General features: G+C 41.7%; 2 protein-coding genes across 7 annotated transcripts in view; both read right to left on the bottom strand.

The window, feature by feature from the left end:
• The window catches only part of snx13 (sorting nexin 13), a 29338-nt gene extending 20970 nt beyond the window's left edge, over positions 1–8368 (bottom strand). For 2 of the 6 annotated variants that reach the window (XM_064983225.1, XM_064983227.1), the window contains exon 1: positions 7873–8087. In XM_064983225.1, coding sequence (XP_064839297.1) covers positions 7873–7923 — 51 coding nt within the window. In that variant the 5' untranslated portion in view covers positions 7924–8087. Of the gene's footprint in view, positions 1–7872; positions 8088–8209 lie in introns of those variants that run through there. The other 4 variants (XM_064983228.1, XM_064983229.1, XM_064983226.1 and 1 more) reach the window with 3 other exon arrangements.
• A 9718-nt stretch (positions 8369–18086) lies between these two features.
• LOC135551376 (fer3-like protein) lies at positions 18087–18626 on the bottom strand. The gene has a single exon (XM_064982596.1). It carries the CDS (start codon positions 18624–18626, stop codon positions 18087–18089), a length of 540 nt encoding a protein of 179 aa, XP_064838668.1.
• Positions 18627–19213: the final 587 nt, after the last annotated feature.

The raw sequence follows: 19213 nt of genomic DNA, 5'->3' as shown, positions 1-19213 counted from the left end.
TCACTGTAGAGCCACCCTGCTGCTGATCCCTCTCACTGTAGAGCCACCCTGCTGCTGATCCCTCTCACTGTAGAGCCACCCTGCTGCTGATCCCTCTCACTGTAGAGCCTGATAGTGATCAGGATGACACTGTGAGCGGTCTGTCTATCAGCTCAGGTCATCTACATTAGATAGATAAAGTGGCTGAGGGAAGAGAACCATCAATACAGGAGGAAGGTTTATAAATAAACTCAGCAAAAAAAGAAACGTCCTCTCACTGTCAACTGCGTTTATTTTCAGCAAACTTAGCATGTGTAAATATTTGTATGAACATAAGATTCAACAACAGACATAAACTGATAAAGTTCTACAGACATGTGACTAACAGAAATGGAATAATGTGTCCCTGAACAAAGGGGGGGGGGGGTCAAAAGTAACCGTTAGTATCTGGGGTGGCCACCAGCTGCATTAAGTACTGCAGTGCATCTCCTCATCATGGACTGCACCATATTTGCCAGTTCATGCTGTGAGATGTTACCCAACTCTTCCACCAAGGCACCTGCAAGTTCCCAGACATTTCTGGGGGGGGGAATTCCCCTAGCCCTCACCCTCCGGTCCAACAGGTCCCAGACGTGCTCAATGGGATTGAGATCCGGGCTTGTCGCTGGCCATGGCAGAACACTGACATTCCTGTCTTGCAGGAAATCATGCACAGAACGAGCAGTATGGCTGGTGGCATTGTCATGCTGTAGGGTCATGTCAGGATGAGCCTGCAGGAAGGGTACCACATGAGGAAGGAGGATGTCTTCCCTGTAATGCACAGCGTTGAGATGGCCTGCAATGACAACAAGCTCAGTCCGATGATGCTGTGACACACCGCCCCAGACCATGACGGACCCTCCACCTCCAAATCGATCCCACTCCAGAGTATAGACCTCAGTGTAACGCTCATTCTTTCAACGATAAACACGAATCCGACCATCACCCCTGGTGAGACCAATCCGCGAAGTGTCAGTGAAGAGCACTTTTTGCCAGTCCTGTCTGGTCCAGCAACGGTGGGTTTGTGCCCATAGGCGACGTTGTTGCCGGCGAGGACCTGTCTTACAACAGTCCTACAAGCCCTCAGTCCAGCCTCTCTCAGCCTATTGTGGACAGTTTGAGCACTGATGGAGGGATTGTGCGTTCCTGGTGTAACTCGGGCAGTGGTTGTTGCCGCCCTGTACCTGTCCCGCAGGTGTGTTGATCGGATGTACCGATCCTGTGCAGGTGTTGTTACATGTGGTCTGCCACTGCGAGGACGATCAACTGTCTGTTCTGTCTCCCTGTAGTATGGTCTTAGGTGTTTCACAGTACGGACATTACAATTTATTGCCTTGGCCACATCTGCAGTCCTCATGCCTCCTAACAGCATGCCTAAGGCACGTTCACGCAGATGAGCTGGGACCCTGGGCATCTTTCTTTTGGTGTTTTTCAGAGTCAGTAGAAAGGCCTCTTTAGTGTCCTAAGTTTTCATAACTGTGATCTTAATTGCCTACTGTCTGTAAGCTAGTGTCTTAACAACCGTTCCACAGGTGCATGTTCATTAATTGTTTATGGTTCATTGAACAAGCATAGGAAACAGTGTTTAAACCCTTTACAATGGATTGGGTAATGGGGACATACATAAATGGCAACAAAATAACTTTTTGGTCAGTGTGTGTGTTTCAACTATTTAACTGTACTAGAATGCTTAAAAGGACAGTAACATTTTAAATATCGGTATAGTTTTTTTTTAAAGGAAAATATTGGATATCGGTATTTGCCAAAAATGTGCATGTGCATCACTAGTGCCGATGAAGATTTAGGGAAAAGTGCATTACTGTGGCTTAGAAACACAATGACATTTCAAAAGGAGGCAAATAATTAATAGGAAACACTTTTGTCATCATTGTTATGTCACCAGATTTAATTTAGAAACAGTATAACTAATTAGCTAGCTAAGATTGAGGGGAGAGCACATTTCCAGAGGTCAGGACACTCACGCTTCTGTGTAAAAGCTGATGGTGGTGTTGAGTACTGCAGCAGTATTACAGCTATAACGACACACACACGGGATATGTCTTGACCTTTCCAGGGGTCAGGGTGATGGTGTTGAGTAGTACAGCAGTATTACAGCTATAAGCGTCACACTAGGCAGGAGCTAGCAGCAGCATACTCTGAATCATTCCAGCTTACACAGATTTAACATACACCATCTGCTCCAATCAACCACGCTGGATAGAGCCGGGCTATCCCTTACACAACTTTATATCACAAACACGCGCGTGTGTGTGCAAAGTCGCGCATTGAACAAGTGCACAATACACACACATAGCGTTTCCCCTCGCTCACATAATGAAAAGGCTTGTCAGTCCCTTGCTGCTAACACATTCACCTGAGAGTAAACAACAAAGTCATCATGGCCAAATAATAACACATGGCACTGACTGACTACTGCAGGTTATTGACCTCTGTGTTACACAGCCTATTACATTACATTATTACAAACAGGGGAATTTAGAAAAATTAGCTTGCACTGTACCATACGTATACTACAGTAGCTAAGAGGATGGGCTGTCACAGCTAGGCCTATATTTCAGGCTAAATCACAAATTCTTCCCTAGACTAGCTCTGGTGAGAAGCAGCATACTAGCCAGGTATCATCAGAGACACAACCTACAGAATGTTACTCAGACACCCTAACAGAGGAATGAACATACCGCAAACACTCTTGATTGTTAGACCCGCCTGGTATTCAGTCAATCAGGGTCTTTATACTACTAACAACAGCAGGGATAAGGATGCCTCTCCTCATTCACGAGGTGCCTGGCTGCTAGCAGACGTCCTTGACTCGACACACACACACACCCGTAATGGTGTCAGAGGGCCCATATGAGCGGGCCTGGGCTAGGGTTATCAGAGCACCAGCGTCACAGTGGAGCCGCCACGGAACAATCACTGTCTGAATATAGGGACAGACAGGTAGGCCAAGTTATGATATGGCTACTGGCTACAGACAGACAGAGAGGGACTAGTGGGAGAGAATACAAAACGACAGCTCACCAGCCACAACAAAACAACTCTTCACAAATTATGCTGGTCTTCTGTGATAATGTACGGTAGCAAGAAGGTTCAGGAAAACCATTCCAACAGAAAGGGCTCAGACGTTTTAAAAAACTCCTCTCTGCCCGCCATAGCCTCAGACAGCTGCGAAGAGTCTGCCCTATAGCTGCCTGTAGTCATGCCTGGCTGTCCTGTCTCTCATACACTCCACTGTATAATGTCCATCATTCAACCCGACAGTCCTCCCGGGACCCTAATCGTCCTCCAATGACCCAAATTAAGAAGAAATAGTGTGCAAATCTAGGTATATTCTCATAACTCGCAACCCACCTCAAGTGCCCAGGGCCCACTTTGGCTGCCGACCCATAGTTTAACAAACCCTGAGCTAGAGGATGACAGGGCTTATTAAACCACTACAGGGTTAACTTCTACTACTTACAGACTGCGCTAGCTGACCCACTCCTCCACTGACTTAGAGAGCCTCCACTCCCCAGTATACTACTGTACCAGACTACAGACTAGTGGAGACTGGAGAGGATGATGCAGGTGTTCACAAACACAAACTATCACAGGACAAGAGCTGAGGGTTCCATACAAGAGCTGAGGGTTCCAGACTGAAGCAGCACAAAGCATTCCTTGTAAACTCTCTAAAAAACAAAATCAGTTGTAGGACATTGCACAACTCCCTGCCACATGAAGTCACTCCATGCCCGGTATGTCAGTGAGGCAGGCATACAGGTTTCACTTCCCTTCCTTGCCACAGCCCCTGTGACCAATAGCAGTGACTGAGGGGTTAGGGGGAAATGAATCAAATGTATTTTTTGAAGTCCTTTTTACATCAGCAGTTGTCACAAACTGCTATACAGATTAGAGGTCGACCGAATATGATTTTTCAACGCCGATACCAATTTATTGGAGGACCAAAAAAAGCCGATACCGATTAATCGGCCTATTTCTTTTTTTTAAATGTATTTGTAATAATGACAATTACAACAATACTGAATGAACACTTATTTTAACTTAATATAACATGTCAATAAAATCAATTTAGCCTCAAATAAATAATGAAACATGTTCAATTTGGTTTATATAATGCAAAAACAAAGTGTTGGAGAAGAAAGTAAAAATGCAATATGTGCTATGTAAGAAAGCTAACGTTTAAGTTCCTTGCTCAGAACATGAGAACATATGAAAGCTAGTGGTTCCTTTTAACATCAGTCTTCAATATTCCCAGGTAAGAAGTTTTAGGTTGTAGTTATTATAGGAATTATAGGACTATTTCTCTCTATACCATTTGTATTTCATATACCTTTGATTATTGGATGTTCTTTCAGGCACTTTAGTATTGCCAGTGTAACAGTATAGCTTCCGTTCCTCTCCTCGCTCCTACCTGTGCTCAAACTAGGAACACATCGACAACAGCCACCCTCGAAGCAGCGTTACCCATGCAGAGCAAGGGGAACAACTACTCACCCCGCTAACTAGCTGGCCATGTCACATCGTTTACACCAGCCTAATCTCGAGAGTTGATAGGCTTGAAGTCATAAACAGCTGCTGGCAAACGCACGAAAGTGCTGTTTGAATGAATGCTTACGAGCCTGCTGGTGCCTACCATCGCTCAGTCAGACTGCTCTATCAAATCATAGACTTAGTTATAACATGATAACACACAGAAATACGAGCCTTAGGTCATTAATATGGTCGAATCCGGAAACTATCATCTCGAAAACAAGACGTTTATTCTTTCAGTGAAATACAGAACCGTTCCGTATTTTATCTAACGGGTGGCTAAGTCTAAATATTGCTGTTACATTGCACAACCTTTAATGTTATGTCATCATTACGTAAAATTCTGGCAAATTAGGCGGCCCAAACTGTTGCATTTACACTGACTGTGTGCAATGAACGCAAGAGAAGAGACACAATTTCACCTGGTTAATATTGCCTGCTAACCTGGTTTTCTTTTAGCTAAATATGCAGGTTTAAAAATATATACTTCTGTGTATTGATTTTAAGAAAGGCCTTGATGTTTATGGTTAGGTACACATTGGAGCAATGATACGTACCGCATCGATTATATGCAACGTAGGACAAGCTAGATAAACTAGTAATATCATCAACCATGTCTAGTTAACTAGTGATTATGATTGATTGATTTTTATAAGATAAGTTTAATGCTAGCTAGCAACGTACCTTGGCTTACTGCATTCGCGTAACAGGCAGACTCCTCGTGGAGTGCAATGTGAGGCAGGATGTTAGAACGTTGGACTAGTTAACTGTAAGGTTGCAAGATTGAATCCCTGAGCTGACAAGGTAAAAATCTGCCCCTGAACAAGGCAGTTAACCCACCGTCCCTAGGCCGTCATTGAAAATAAGAATGCCTTCTTAACTGACTTGCCTAGTTAAATAAAGGTGTAAAAAAAAAAAAAAAATAGGCCAAATCGGTGTCCAAATATACCAATCTCCGATTGTTATGAAAACTTGAAATCGGCCCTAATTAATAGGCCATTTCGATTAATCGTCGACCTCTAATACAGATACCCAGCCTAAAACCCCAATCAGCAAGCAATGCCGATACAGAAGCACAGTGGCTATGAAAGACTCCCTGGAAAGCCAGAAATGTAGTAAGAAACCTAGAGAGGAATCAGGCTCTGAGGGGTGGCCAGTCCTTTTCTGGCTAAGAGGTCAGAGGTTAGCGAATGCATGTTTCAACTTTGTCAGCAGCACAGCCCCCTTGGCCTCCAATACAGTCAGGAGTTACTGACATTGGGTGAGGGGTTAGGGTTTAATGAGTGAGGGGTTAGTAATTGAGGGATTAGCTCAGAACATTAAAAAGCTCTCCTCTGAGAAAGTGAGTGGAGCTCCCAGAGGGGAGTGAGGGAGCTGGGCTGAGCAGGGCTGGGAGGCCTCAGTATGATGGATACTGGGCTCCGTGCTCCTCCTGCTCCCATAGAACTGCACTGTGACCTGGGCCAGTTAAAGTTCCCTATTAGGGTGACCTTAGACTGATGCAGGCTGCGCGTGCGTGCGTGCGTGATGGACTGACGCCTCGCTGTCACTAAGCCTTGATTAAGACATACTAATGAGATTTAGCTGTGAGAGAAACACATATCCTTGAGGGTGCATATTACACTGTAAGACCAGTTACACCACAACAGCCAACTCCCTTCAATCAGGCTGGCTACTGTGCTCCAGGTTGTGTTCAGGTTGTGACTGGTTAACTCTAAAGGTTAGAGACAAGAATGCTGTTTTATACTTGGGTGTGATATCTAGCACAACACAATGCCCTCTTTCTTCCATAACATCCCAGATTAACTGGAGACAATGTGCCATGTCAGCCACAACTTAAACTTACCCCAGTGAGGTCATATAGACCAAATAGTAATCAGAGTTAGGGGGCAGCAGGTAGACTACTATTTAGAGCATTGGGCCATTAAATGAAAGGTTGCTGGATCGAATCACCGAGATGACAAGGTAAAAATCTGTCGTTGAACTGCCCCTGAACAAGGCAGTTAACCCACTGTTCCCCGGTAGGCCATCATTGTAAATAAGAATTTGTTTTGTACTGACTTGCCTAGTTATACATACATACATACATACATACATACATACATACATACATACATACATACATACATACATACATACATACATACATACATACATACATACATACATACATTACATACATTACATAGAGTGACTTACTTATAAGCAGTAGCGCTATAAAATACCTCTCCCTGCAGAGACCTAGGAGATATAGTCTAACATAGATTAGACCTACCACACCGGGCAGAGACACACACACACACCATAGGTCTCCAACATAGGAAGGGCCTTGATACTAAGGTAAAACTGTTGGATATTTACCTGGTAGGTAGGCCTAGTTACCAGAGAACTGTAGGGGCCTATATAGAGAGTTGCTTTATAAGCAGTTATAACTACATTACCGGTAAGTAGTCTAGTCAAACAGACCAGGCTCAATGGGCGTAGAGCATTATCTTTAGATAAAACCCTTGGAATGGAAAACACTGTCAGTTTAGACAATACAGATTAGAGTAATGAGAAGTACTGCTGAACGAACACAACTCCCAACTCCACATGACAGGCAGTCATTTATACATCCATTTCAGACACCGGTCTGATCTGGATAGAAACTTGACTAACCCCATTTGAAGGAACAGGAAGTGGGACTGGATACTAACTCTTACTTATTACCCCTTTGATGAGAACTGTAGCTACTTTGCATGTAGCTAGCTAGCTAAATTAAATACCATAGGAAATGTAGTTGCAGCCGCATAGGCATAATTGGAACACATAGCTAGCCTACATAACAGATTTTATGACTGAAGGTACCAGAAACTTGACTGGTGACAGTTCCAGGTGTGAGCCAGATAATGTAATGATGGGGCAGGCAGACTAAACGTCACGTATTTACCAAAATGTAGCTGGCCAACATCAAAATGGCTAATGTTACACACAGAACAGGGCAAAACAGTAACAAGTAACTTAACTACTTAGATAGCTAGTAAGTTGGTTAAATATGTCAAATCAGAAAGACACATAGCTAGTTAGCTAACTCTGATAAGGTTGTGCTATAAAATTATTTAACGTTACTGATTAACATTACTAAAGTTAGCTAACGTTACTAGTATTTAGCAGGCTAAGTTATATTGCTAGGAAGCAAATGGGGCAATTGACATCGATGTTGCTAGCCACCGAGCCCAAGAATGTACTATTGAATGGGCTAGCCACCAGCTAACTAGCCAGCTAGTTAATAACTACTTTGGGACGCGCCCATTCCATTCTCACCTGAATCAGTTGAGCTGAAGAGATTCTCCTGTTAGCAACGTCGTTACTCATAATAATGTAAACGCATAACGTTGGTTATTCCACCTAGCCAGAGAGCTTATTCCAGCACGGTATTGTCACCAAGGATAACTTCAGCTCATCGTATTAGCTATCTAATCCTGGACTAACTGACAGAGCAAGGAGGTTTTGTTTTTTTCAAAACAGACAAGCCTGTCGGTGCTCATCGTCCAATGTTTACCTGTGGTCGGATGCTAAACGGTTAGCTAGCTGTTTGGCTGCTGTCACTCAACGCTGTCACTGCCCAGCGCGGAAAACAAATTATAGAGTATGAACTTACCTCTGCAAACATCGTTTACAATGTTGTAGATGTCGTAGCTTGGGCTAAACCCGCCACATTGTACAAGGCACAAATATATGGATTTTCTGGTTTAAAAGCGGTTGTATCTCCACTCTCCGTAGTCTCTTCGGAGAGTCGCCATGTTGCACAAGCTTTACGTCTCCGGCACCCCTTTTCTCGACGTCGCTCTCTCATTGGCTGAAAAGGGTTATGATGCAAGCAACACACCCGTGACTGGGTGTTGTTGAATCTACAAACATTCTCATCTACTACTTTAACAATTGCGACTGAGCCAGATACTTTCTCTGAAACACATAATCAACATTTATGATTGTATGTTATATTCGGTGGGAAAATAGAATGTCTGCTACTGTTTTGCAGATAGGCGGGCCCACAACATTGTTTGATGGACTGCATACACGACAGCTACCTATGAAAGTGTAGTAAAGCCTATGTCTCTCTCAACATAAAATCAATTAAAGTTACAAATAACTATCAAGTGCATGATTGACAAGTGGTTGAACGCCAGAGGAGGCAGGTGGGAGCTATAGGAGGATGGGCTCATTGTAATGGCAGAAATTGAATAAATGGAACAGTATCAAACACATGGACACCACATGTGGTTTCCATACCAGCCTCTGTTGACAACTAGCCATCTAACCTGCAGAGCGAGAGAATCACATGATTGATCAGTGACTGACCAGTTACCACATAGATGCATTATTCAGGGTCCCACTGGTAACATTGGCTATACCTTACACCTTTGTATGCTGGCACTAGAGAGAGAGAGAGTCCAGAAAAGAGCTGTTAAATTCTAGCACCACCTAAAAGCTAGTGATTCCCAGACCTTCCATAACAAAGCCATCACATACAGAGAGATGAACCTGGAGAAGAGTCCCCTAAGCAAGCTGGTCCTGGGGCTCTGTTCACAAAACACAAACAGAGCCCTAGGACAGCAACATAATTAGAGCCAACCAAATCATGAGAAAACAAAAATATAATTACTTGACACATTGGAAAGAATTTACAAAAAAACAAAGCAAACTAGAACGCTATGTGGCCCAGATTTTCCTTAAATTTGGGTCAATGGTCAGGTATTCTGCCACTGTGTACTCTCAGTGAGTACACAGTGGCAGAATACCTGACCATTGACCCAAATTTAAGGAAAATCTGAGCTGCACCTCCTGACCTCCTGCCAAATGTATGACCATATTAGAGACACATATTTCCCTCGGATTACACAAATCCACTAAGAATTTAAAAACAAACCCAATTTTGATAAACTCCCATATCTATCTCCCATATCCACAGCAACAAGATTTGTGGCCTGTTGCCTCAAGAAAAGGGCAACCATTGAAGAACAAACACCATTGTAAATACAACCCATATTTATGTTGATTTATTTTCCATTTTGTACTTCAACTATTTGCACATTGTTACAACACTGTATACTATAGACATAATATGACATTTGAAATAATTGTATTATTTTGGAACTTCTGTGAGTGTAATGTTTACTGTTCATTTTTATTGTTTATTTCACTTTTGTTTATTATCTACTTCACTTGCTTTGGCAAAGTTAACATATGTTTCCCATGCCAATAAAGCCCTTGAATATAATGTAATTTAATTGAGAGAGAGAGTCAGAGAGAGAGAGAGTCAGAGAGAGAGAGATCACAGAGACAGACAGATGCACAACACAATTAGAGCCAACCAAATCATGAGAAAACAAAAAGATAGTTTCTTGACATATTGGAAACTATTAACAAAAAACCAAAGCAAACTAGAATGCTATTTGGCCCTAAACAGAGAGTACACAGTGACAGATCACTGTGAGTGATCCAAAATTTAGGAAAGCTTTCACTATGTACACAGTCAGTGAGCATAGCCTTGCTATTGAGAGAGGCTGCCGTTGGCCGACCTGGCTCTCAAGAGAATATAGGCTATGTGCACACTTCCAACAAAATGAGGTGGAAACTGAGCTGCACTTCCTAACCTCCTGCCAAATGTATGACCCTATCAGAGACACATATTTCCCTCAGATTACACAGACCCTCATTTTTTTTTAAACCAATCCAATTTTGATAAACTCCCATATCTATTGGGTGAAATACCAGTGTGCCATCACAGCAGCAAGATTTGTGACCTGCTGCCACAAGAAAAGGTCAACCAGTGAAGAAAAAACACCATTATCAATACAACCCATATTTATGTTTATTTATTTTCACTTTTGTACTTGAACTATTTGCACATTGTTACAACACTGTATATAGACATAATATTACATGTTAAATGCCTCTATTCCTTTGGAACTTTTGTGAGTGTAATGTTTACTGTTAATTTTTTATTGTTTATTTCACTTTTGTTTATTATCTATTTCACCTGCTTTGGCAATGTAAACATATTTTTCCCATGTCAATAAAGCCATTTTAATTGAATGAATAGAGTGAGGATGCTTACCTCTTTCCAGGTGGGCAGGGCCCCAGCAGGGTCACACAGTAAGCAAGGGTGGAGTTGAATATAGTCCCAGGCTCTGCTGCCAGCACCAGGGAGGTAAGCCACACACTAATTAGAGTCAAAGTAGATGTCATGCAAAACTACAAATCCCTACAAGCTCCTGCACGTCATCTCTAGCTAACACCTTTGCTAACAGGTATTCTGTCAATTTATTCTGACCTTATTTGCACTCACTGTATATAGACTTTGTTTTCTTTTTTTTCTACTGTATTATTGACTGTATGTTTTGTTCATTCCATGTGTAACTCTGTGTTGTTGTATGTGTCGAACTGCTATGCTTTGTCTTGGCCATGTCACAGTTGTAAATGAGAACTTGTTCTCAACTAGCTTACCTGGTTAAATAAAGGTGAAATAAATCAAATAAACAGTTCACAGAATTGTCAATTTAAAGAAATCTAGCCAATTTATTAATTACTACATTTAGCTAACATTAGATAGTTAATCCAGAGATTCTTACCTTCAGCAGTCTCGTCCAGATCATCATGGCATTTGTGGTTCTTTATGACACCCACATTAGAAACTAATTAGCATTTAATTTTGGGGGAATAAATACAGGCGAATACATTGACAAAAGTCACTATATCCTAGAGAGATTTGCACGGTTATCAAAACATCACACAGGGTCAGTCTAAACGAAATACAGCGCTTCTAAAATCCCCTATGGGAAAAATGAATGGTGAACAAATTATTAAAACCATTTCCCTGTTTGACCATTAGGTTTTATGGGTATTACGATTACTGTGGTACTGTAATGAGTCCGTCTCCAATTTTCATCTTCTACTATTTCTATGAGTTGTCAAACAAACTGAAAGTGTGCACACTGCCACCTAGAGTGCGTGGTTTGCACAGGTATAAAGCCAAGGTTGGTGATTACCTGCTACCTGGAGTTCTGGAATGTTTCCTCATGAGGATAATTCATTGGCTGATCCCTCCTGGTGACCTGGGTCCGTATCCACAAAGCGTCTCAGAGTAGAACATTTGTATTAAGTGTTGAGAATAGGGACGTTTTATTCATACTCTTATTGGTAAAAACAAAAAAACAATGTATGAAGCCTCTTTAGTCATAAGAGTCCCACCTAGTTGACAGATATTTAGGACACTTCATGCCTATACATTTGGCAAATGAAGGCATCTAGGGGTTCTGTTAACTTTGATTGAGTTTAATGAAAATTATAGACCTTTCAAAAGTTTTGTGCAGCATTATTGGCAAGTGACTTGATGCCTACTGTGTCAAAGCGATTTAGAGTTGTTAAAACGGGAGTGACGAGTGTGTTGATATAACTGTAATATTGTCCAAATTCCACTTGTAACAACCATCAGAATTGGTTAAAAAGAAAGGTTATGCATGCCAACATATTAGATAATAGAGTAGGCAAAGTGATTGTGTCAGGCAAAAATGACATCAAACGTTTTTCCATTGCAAAATTGTATGTACAGTCACATTCACTGTGGTTGTCTGAAGTGTGCTACAGAGTTCACAATTGGCGATGCCTTACCGTGGTTGGTTATTTCCCATCATTTGCAACAATGTCAATGAGCGTCATCCTGATCGTTGTTTTACCTCAAGCTGTCCTGGGGCGGCAGGTAGCCTAGTGGTTAGAGCATTGAGCCAGTAACTGAATGGTTGCTGGTTCATAATCCCTGAGCTGACAAGGCAAACATCTGTAATTCTGCCCCTGAACAAGGCAGTTAACCCATTGTTCACTGGTAGGCTGTCATTGTAGATAAGAATTTGTTCTTAACTGACTTTCCTGTTTAAATGTATTGCTGGCTCAAAGTTTGTCTGGCCACATAATCCTAAAACCTACTCTGAGCTGGGATTTCTTGTCTTAAAAGAGGTTTTAACAGGATTCCTAGGACCTTTTCTGAGATGTAGTTGACTACTTAAAATTGGTGAAAGTCCTCAGTGGCGCTGTCCATGCTTTTGGGCACTAGAGTCAGCTTCTATCTCAAGGCCATCAGATTTTTAAACAGCCATCACTAACAATGAGTGGCTGCTGCCAACATACTGACTCAACTCTAGCCACTTTAATAATGGACAAATTGATGTAATCAATTTATCACTAGCCACTTTAAACAATGGCACTTTATATAATGTTTACATACCCTGCATTACTCATCTCATATGTATATACTGTACGCTATACCATCTAATGCATCTTACCATCTTGATGTAATTAAATGTATCACTAGCCACTTTAAACAATGGCACTTCATATAATGTTCTCATACCCTACATTACTCATTTCATATGTACAGTGGGGCAACAAAGTATTTAGTCAGCCACCAATTGTGCAAGTTCTCCCACTTAAAAAGACGAGAGAGGCCTGTAATTTTCATCATAGGTACACTTCAACTATGACAGACAAAATGAGAAAAAAAATCCAGAAAATCACATTGTAGGAATTTTAATGAATTTATTTGCAAATTATGGTGGAAAATAAGTACTCCATCTTTCTGTCTCTCTCTTTGCTCCCTCTCTCTATCTTTCCGTCAGTTCTACAGACACACACTGGGAGGAGAAACACTACAATATTTTATCTACAGTCACATTCACTGCGCTGTATGAAGTGTGCTCTTTAGAGTTCACAGCTGGCAACTGGTTATTCCCAATCATTTGCAACACTGTCAGTGAGCGGCATCACTATCTTTCCTTTGCCGTACCTCAATCTGTCGTGTTTATCAGCTGATATAAACTTTTAGGAGTTGATTTACTCCTAGCTCTAACTTTGTCTGAGCAGTGTCTTCATCATCCCTAAATCAGACTCTGAGCTGGGAGTTTTGTTGTTGTCTTAAAACAGGTTTTAACAGGATTCTTAGGACCTTTTCTGAGATAATTTGGGCCCTGATATGGGCCCTGATCTTAATGGGGCGGCAGGGTAGCCTAGTGATTAGAGTGTTGGCCTAGTAACCGGAAGGTTGCGAGTTTAAACCCCCAAGCTGACAAGGTACAAATCTGTCGTTCTGCCCCTGAACAGGCCATTAACCCAGTGTTCCCAGGCCTTCATTGAAAATAAGAATTTGTTCTTAACTGACTTGCCTGGTTAAATAAAGGTTAAAAAAAAGAGCACTTGTTTCCTTTAAAATGGGGTCTGTTTGAATAGACTAAAATAAACAGCTTTATACGAGTAAAAAAACAAACATGCAATGCTAGCTCCATTATGGTGGCGCAGTGGACTAATTCCATAGATAGAGAACAGGAGATCATTGATTTGATTCTCACTGATGCTGTGCCACAATAAATGTTTGCATGATTAATGCCTAAGAAAATTCCTTTCCATGTGTGCTATCTGTGATTGGAGTTAAAAAACGTTGGCCCGAACTAAGCTAGCAGTGTTATTAAAAGTCTTATTTAAACATGTTCTCAGAACGTAATTTAATTACTTTCAAATAACCTATAAATTCCATTCTCAGAAAGTTAATAAAACCTTCCAGAAGAACTTTCAGGGAATCAGAACCTCCCTGTAACCTAAACATTCCCAGAACAGGTGACATTTTCACTTTCGTTCTCAAAAGGTTCAAGTTCACTGGTCAGGAAACGTGTAGTTTTGTTTGCCAAACAAATGAGAAACCAAACACTTAAGTTCCCACAACTTCCAAGGAACCAAATGTGCTAGCTGGGATATGACCTATTCCGCACCATTGTACTAAAAGACAAGCCAGGGAGAATATCAGCCATTTCTATAGGAACAGAGGAGGATAAACAGCAGTTTTTACATAGCCTAAGTTTGGCTGTTTATTTCGCTTTGCTCTAAGGTATGCGGCTAAGTGATTCAGACCCCCCTTCTGGGACCCCGTGAGAGTGGATCAGGTTAAAAAGCAAGCCGGCCAAGGGAGCTCACAGGGCGGTTCCAAGCTCACAGCAGGTCACTGATGTGGTGGACGGCAGGAGCGCAATGCAAACATTGGATGTGCGTGGAGGAGAAAGGCGCAGAGTGAACCCTACGTGAGTGCGCACGCACACACACAAACACACACACACACACACACACACACACACACACACACACACACACACACACACACACACACACACACACACACACACACACACACACACACACACACACACACACACACACACACACACACACACACACACACACACACACACAGGGCCCAAACTATACTTTGTCATATGAGTTTGTCATAAGACCACCCACGTCGATAAATTCTGCAATATAACCCACAAATGGATCATGAATGAATGGTATAGTTTTGTTTTCTAATGGAAAATGAGAAAGACTAAACGTTTATGTCCTTTAATAATTATGCAAATTAGCCATTTGTGACAATCACAGAAACTTTTTAGGTTGAGGTTGGTATCCTGTATAGACACAGAAACCTTTTAAGTTGAGGTTGGTATCCTGTATAGACACACAACCCTTTTAAATTGAGGTTGGTATCCTGTATAGACACACAAACCTTTTAAATTGAGGTTGGTATCCTGTATAGACACACAAACCTTTTAAATTGAGGTTGGTATCCTGTATAGACACAGAAACCTTTTACGTTTTTAGATAAGCATGCTCCTTTCAAAAAATGCAGAACCAAGAACCGATACAGCCCTTGGTTCACTCCAGACCTGACTGCCCCGCCTTATCTCAGTTCACTGGTCACGATGGCAACACCCATCCGTAGCACGCGCTCCAGCAGGTGTATCTTGATGATCATCCCTAAAGCCAACACCTCATTTGGCCGCCTTTCGTTCCAGTACTCTGCTGCCTGTGACTGGAACGAATTGCAAAAATCGCTGAAGTTGGAGACTTTTATCTCCCTCACCAACTTCAAACATGTGCTATCTGAGCAGCTAACCGATCGCTGCAGCTGTACATAGTCTATTGGTAAATAGCCCACCCTTTTTCACCTACCTCATTCCCACACTGTTTTTATTTATTTACTTTTCTGCTCTTTTGCACACCAGTATCTCTACCTGTACATGACCATCTGATCATTTATCACTCCAGTGCTAATCTGCAAAATTGTAATTATTCGCCAACCTCCTCATGCCTTTTGCACACAATGTATATAGACTCCCCTTTTTTGTACTGTGTTATTGACTTGTTAATTGTTGGTATCCTGTATAGACACAGACACCTTTTAAGTTGTGGTTGGTATCCTGTATAGACACAGACACCTTTTAAATTGAGGTTGGTATCCTGTATAGACACACAAACCTTTTAAATTGAGGTTGGTATCCTGTATAGACACAGACACCTTTTAAGTTGAGGTTGGTATCCTGTATAGACACAGAAAAGTGGTGTTACTGAAAGGCCTTCAATAATAAATGTACATGGGCATTAGGCCTATACAGTGCCTTCAAATATTCATACCCTATGACTTGTGATTCAGCCAGAATTCAAAATGGATTAAATAGATGTTTTGTTTCTCTCACCCATCTACACATAATACCCCATAATGACAAAGTGAAAACGTGTTTTAGATATTTTTTTACATTTATTGAAAATGAAATACATAAATGTCTCATTTACATAAATGTTCACATCCCTGAGTCAATACTTTGTAAAAGCACCATAGGCAGCGATTACAGGAGTCTTTCTGGGAAAGTCTCTAAGATGTGCAACATTTACCCATTATCCTTTGCAAAATTCTTCAAGCTCTTTAAAATGTGTTGTTGATTATTGCTATTCAACCATTTTCAGGTCTTGCCATAGATTTTCAAGTAGATTTAAGTCAAAACTGTAACTCGGCCACTCAGAAACATTCACTGTCTTCTTGGTAAGTACCCTCCAGTGTAGATTTGACCTTGTGTTTTAGGTTATTGTCCTGCTGAAAGGTGAATTCATCTCCCAGTGTTTGTTGATAAGCAGACTGAAGTTTGCCTCCAGGAATTTGCCTGTGATTAGCTCCGTCCCGTTTCTTTTTTATCCTGGAAAACTCCCCAGTCCTTAACGATTACAAGCATACCCATAACCTCTCTGGTCTTTGTGTGAGAATCTGTGTTTGAAATTCACTGCTTGACTGAGGGACCTTACAGATAATTGTATGTGTTTGGTAAAGAGATGAGGTAGTCATTTACAAATCATGTTAAACACTCTTTTAGTCAATGCAACTTATTATGGGACTTCTTAAGCAAAGTGTTACTCCTAAACTTATTTAGCCTTGCCATAAAAAGGGGTTGAATACTTATTGACTCAAGACATTTCAGCTTTTCATTTTTTATTAATTTGTAAACATTTTGAAAAAACATAATTCCATTTTGACATTATGGGGTATTGTGTGTAGACCAGGGACCAAAAAATCTAAATGTAATCAATTTTAAGTTCACGCTGAAACACAACAAAATATGGAAAAAGACAAGGGATACTTTCTAAAGGGACTGTATTGGCCATTAGGTGGCGGACTCTCTCATATAAAAGGAGGAGAGAGGGCTAAGTTGCTGACCCGGGCATTCCACACACACACACACCCACCCACCCACCCACAAACACAAACACACACAGTGGGTTCTGACGAGGTAACTTTTCCCTAAGTGGTAAATCCAGAGGAGGCTGGTGGGAGGATTAAAGTGAATTTGCTTATTGTAATGGCTGGAGTGGTATATATGGAACGGAGTCAAACATGTGGTTTCCATATGTTTGATGTGTTTGATACCGTTCCATTGATTCCATGCCAGCCATTCTAATGAGCCCATCCTCCTATAATCCTCCCACCAGCATCCTCTGGGTAAATCTCTCTAATCACCCTCCTACCCAACATTTTTATCTCTACCATGAAACCCTCTCATACAATTAGCACCTCGATAGATACATAAACATGAGAAGTAAATCTGTCCCTATCTGGATCCCCTTATTATGCACAGACTAACCCCGTTGGGGTGGATCCTGTTGTTCCCTCCCCTAACCCACATGTTTTTTTTATAACATCAGTTAAGTTTTCTAATCTCCTTGATTTCACATTATAATTAAATCCATGAAAATCAACCCAGTTTTACCTATTAAAACAAAACAAGTGTTTTATGTTGTTGCTCTGGTAGACATCATTTCACTTGGGATAATGTTAATAACACATTTCTACAACACTATAAAAACAGCATAAATAGCTATTTGATATTAAATGTATATATGTTAATTGACAACCATAGCCCCATTCTAAAACTTTATATTCTATAAATAGATATGATATAATCAATGTAATCAAACTGAATATCTGATTAATTAACCAATTAATCAATCAATCTGGTTCTGATCACCCTGATAGATCAGGACAGGTGTTCTCTGACAGGTCTGTCATGAAGGAGTTGTAAACGATGCCGAGGTGAAGCATCAATCAAACTAACCAGTCTGATTAATCGACCTGGCTCTGATAACCCTGATGGATCTTTGTGATCCTGATCAGGTCAGGTGTTCTCTAACAGGTCCGTCATGAAGGAGATGTAAACGATGGCGAGGCGGAGCGTCTCGATGCGTGACAGCCTCTTCTCGTAAGCAAAGGTAGGTACTTTTCTCCGCAGCTCATCAAATGCCTCGTTGAGACTGAACATCCTCTTCCTCTCCCGGACGTTCGCCGCCTGACGCTGGCCCACATTGATCACACGCCTCCGCTTCGACCGCCCGGTGTGTGTGTCTGAGGTGTGTGTGTGAGATGTGTGTGAGAAAGAGCCTGGGCTGTAATAGGTGTAGGCAGATGTGCTCCCTGTGGCCATCTCATGCAGGGGATGTCCGTGTCCGGTTTGTTCCCCCTCGCTTGTACTTGTTTCCCGGTGGCTCCCGTTAACATAGGAGAGGTTGTAGTACCGGCCCCGGTAGCCAGTGACTGGGAGAAAGCTGTCCATGAGCTGTTTTGAACCCGAAGTGGACTTTGGGTGAATCTCCATGAGGTTTATATCACTGACAAAGTCATACAGTGCCGAGTCCCCAAGACGGCCCTGCCTCTCCATTTATAACACACACACACACACACACACACACACACACACACACACACACACACACACACACACACACACACACACACACACACACACACACACACACACACACACACACACACACACACACACACACACACACCTACTCACGACTCTTCAAGGCTTCAGCAGCCTCTCTGTCTGGAGGGAGAGTTCATTTAATGAATATATAGTCCTGTTACTTTAGGAACTCAGTCAGGCACAATAATCTATAATCTGAGCCGTGACTAGATTAGGGTCTGGCTCCATGAAGGTAAACGCTCCAACACCATTCACTTTAAGCCTGATGATAACTGGACACAGTTGCCTGCCTTGGTTGTGGTGGAAGACATCAATCCTCCTACCGTTAATCCAGATTTTCAAATCCTATGTAGGCAGTTGGGGTCAAAGGATCATGACTTTAATTTAAAAAGTGTAGTAAAATGTTTTTGCCAATATATTGGATGAAATACACACCAATCTTGTTTAATGTTCTTGTTATGATTTTTGAATAGCTGTCCAGTCCCCACCTGAGGTTTCTAAATCCTGTCAGGCTACGAATGGGTGCGTTCCGAGTT

This window comes from Oncorhynchus masou, chromosome 13, assembly GCF_036934945.1.
Source record: "Oncorhynchus masou masou isolate Uvic2021 chromosome 13, UVic_Omas_1.1, whole genome shotgun sequence".
Classification (NCBI taxonomy): Eukaryota; Metazoa; Chordata; class Actinopteri; order Salmoniformes; family Salmonidae; genus Oncorhynchus; species Oncorhynchus masou.
This window is presented reverse-complemented; position numbering and strand designations above follow the sequence as displayed.

Coding starts and splice junctions, on each gene's coding strand:
- LOC135551376 (XM_064982596.1), bottom strand. CDS start 18,626: ATGGAGAGGCAGGGCCGTCTTGGGGACTCGGCACTGTATGACTTTGTC.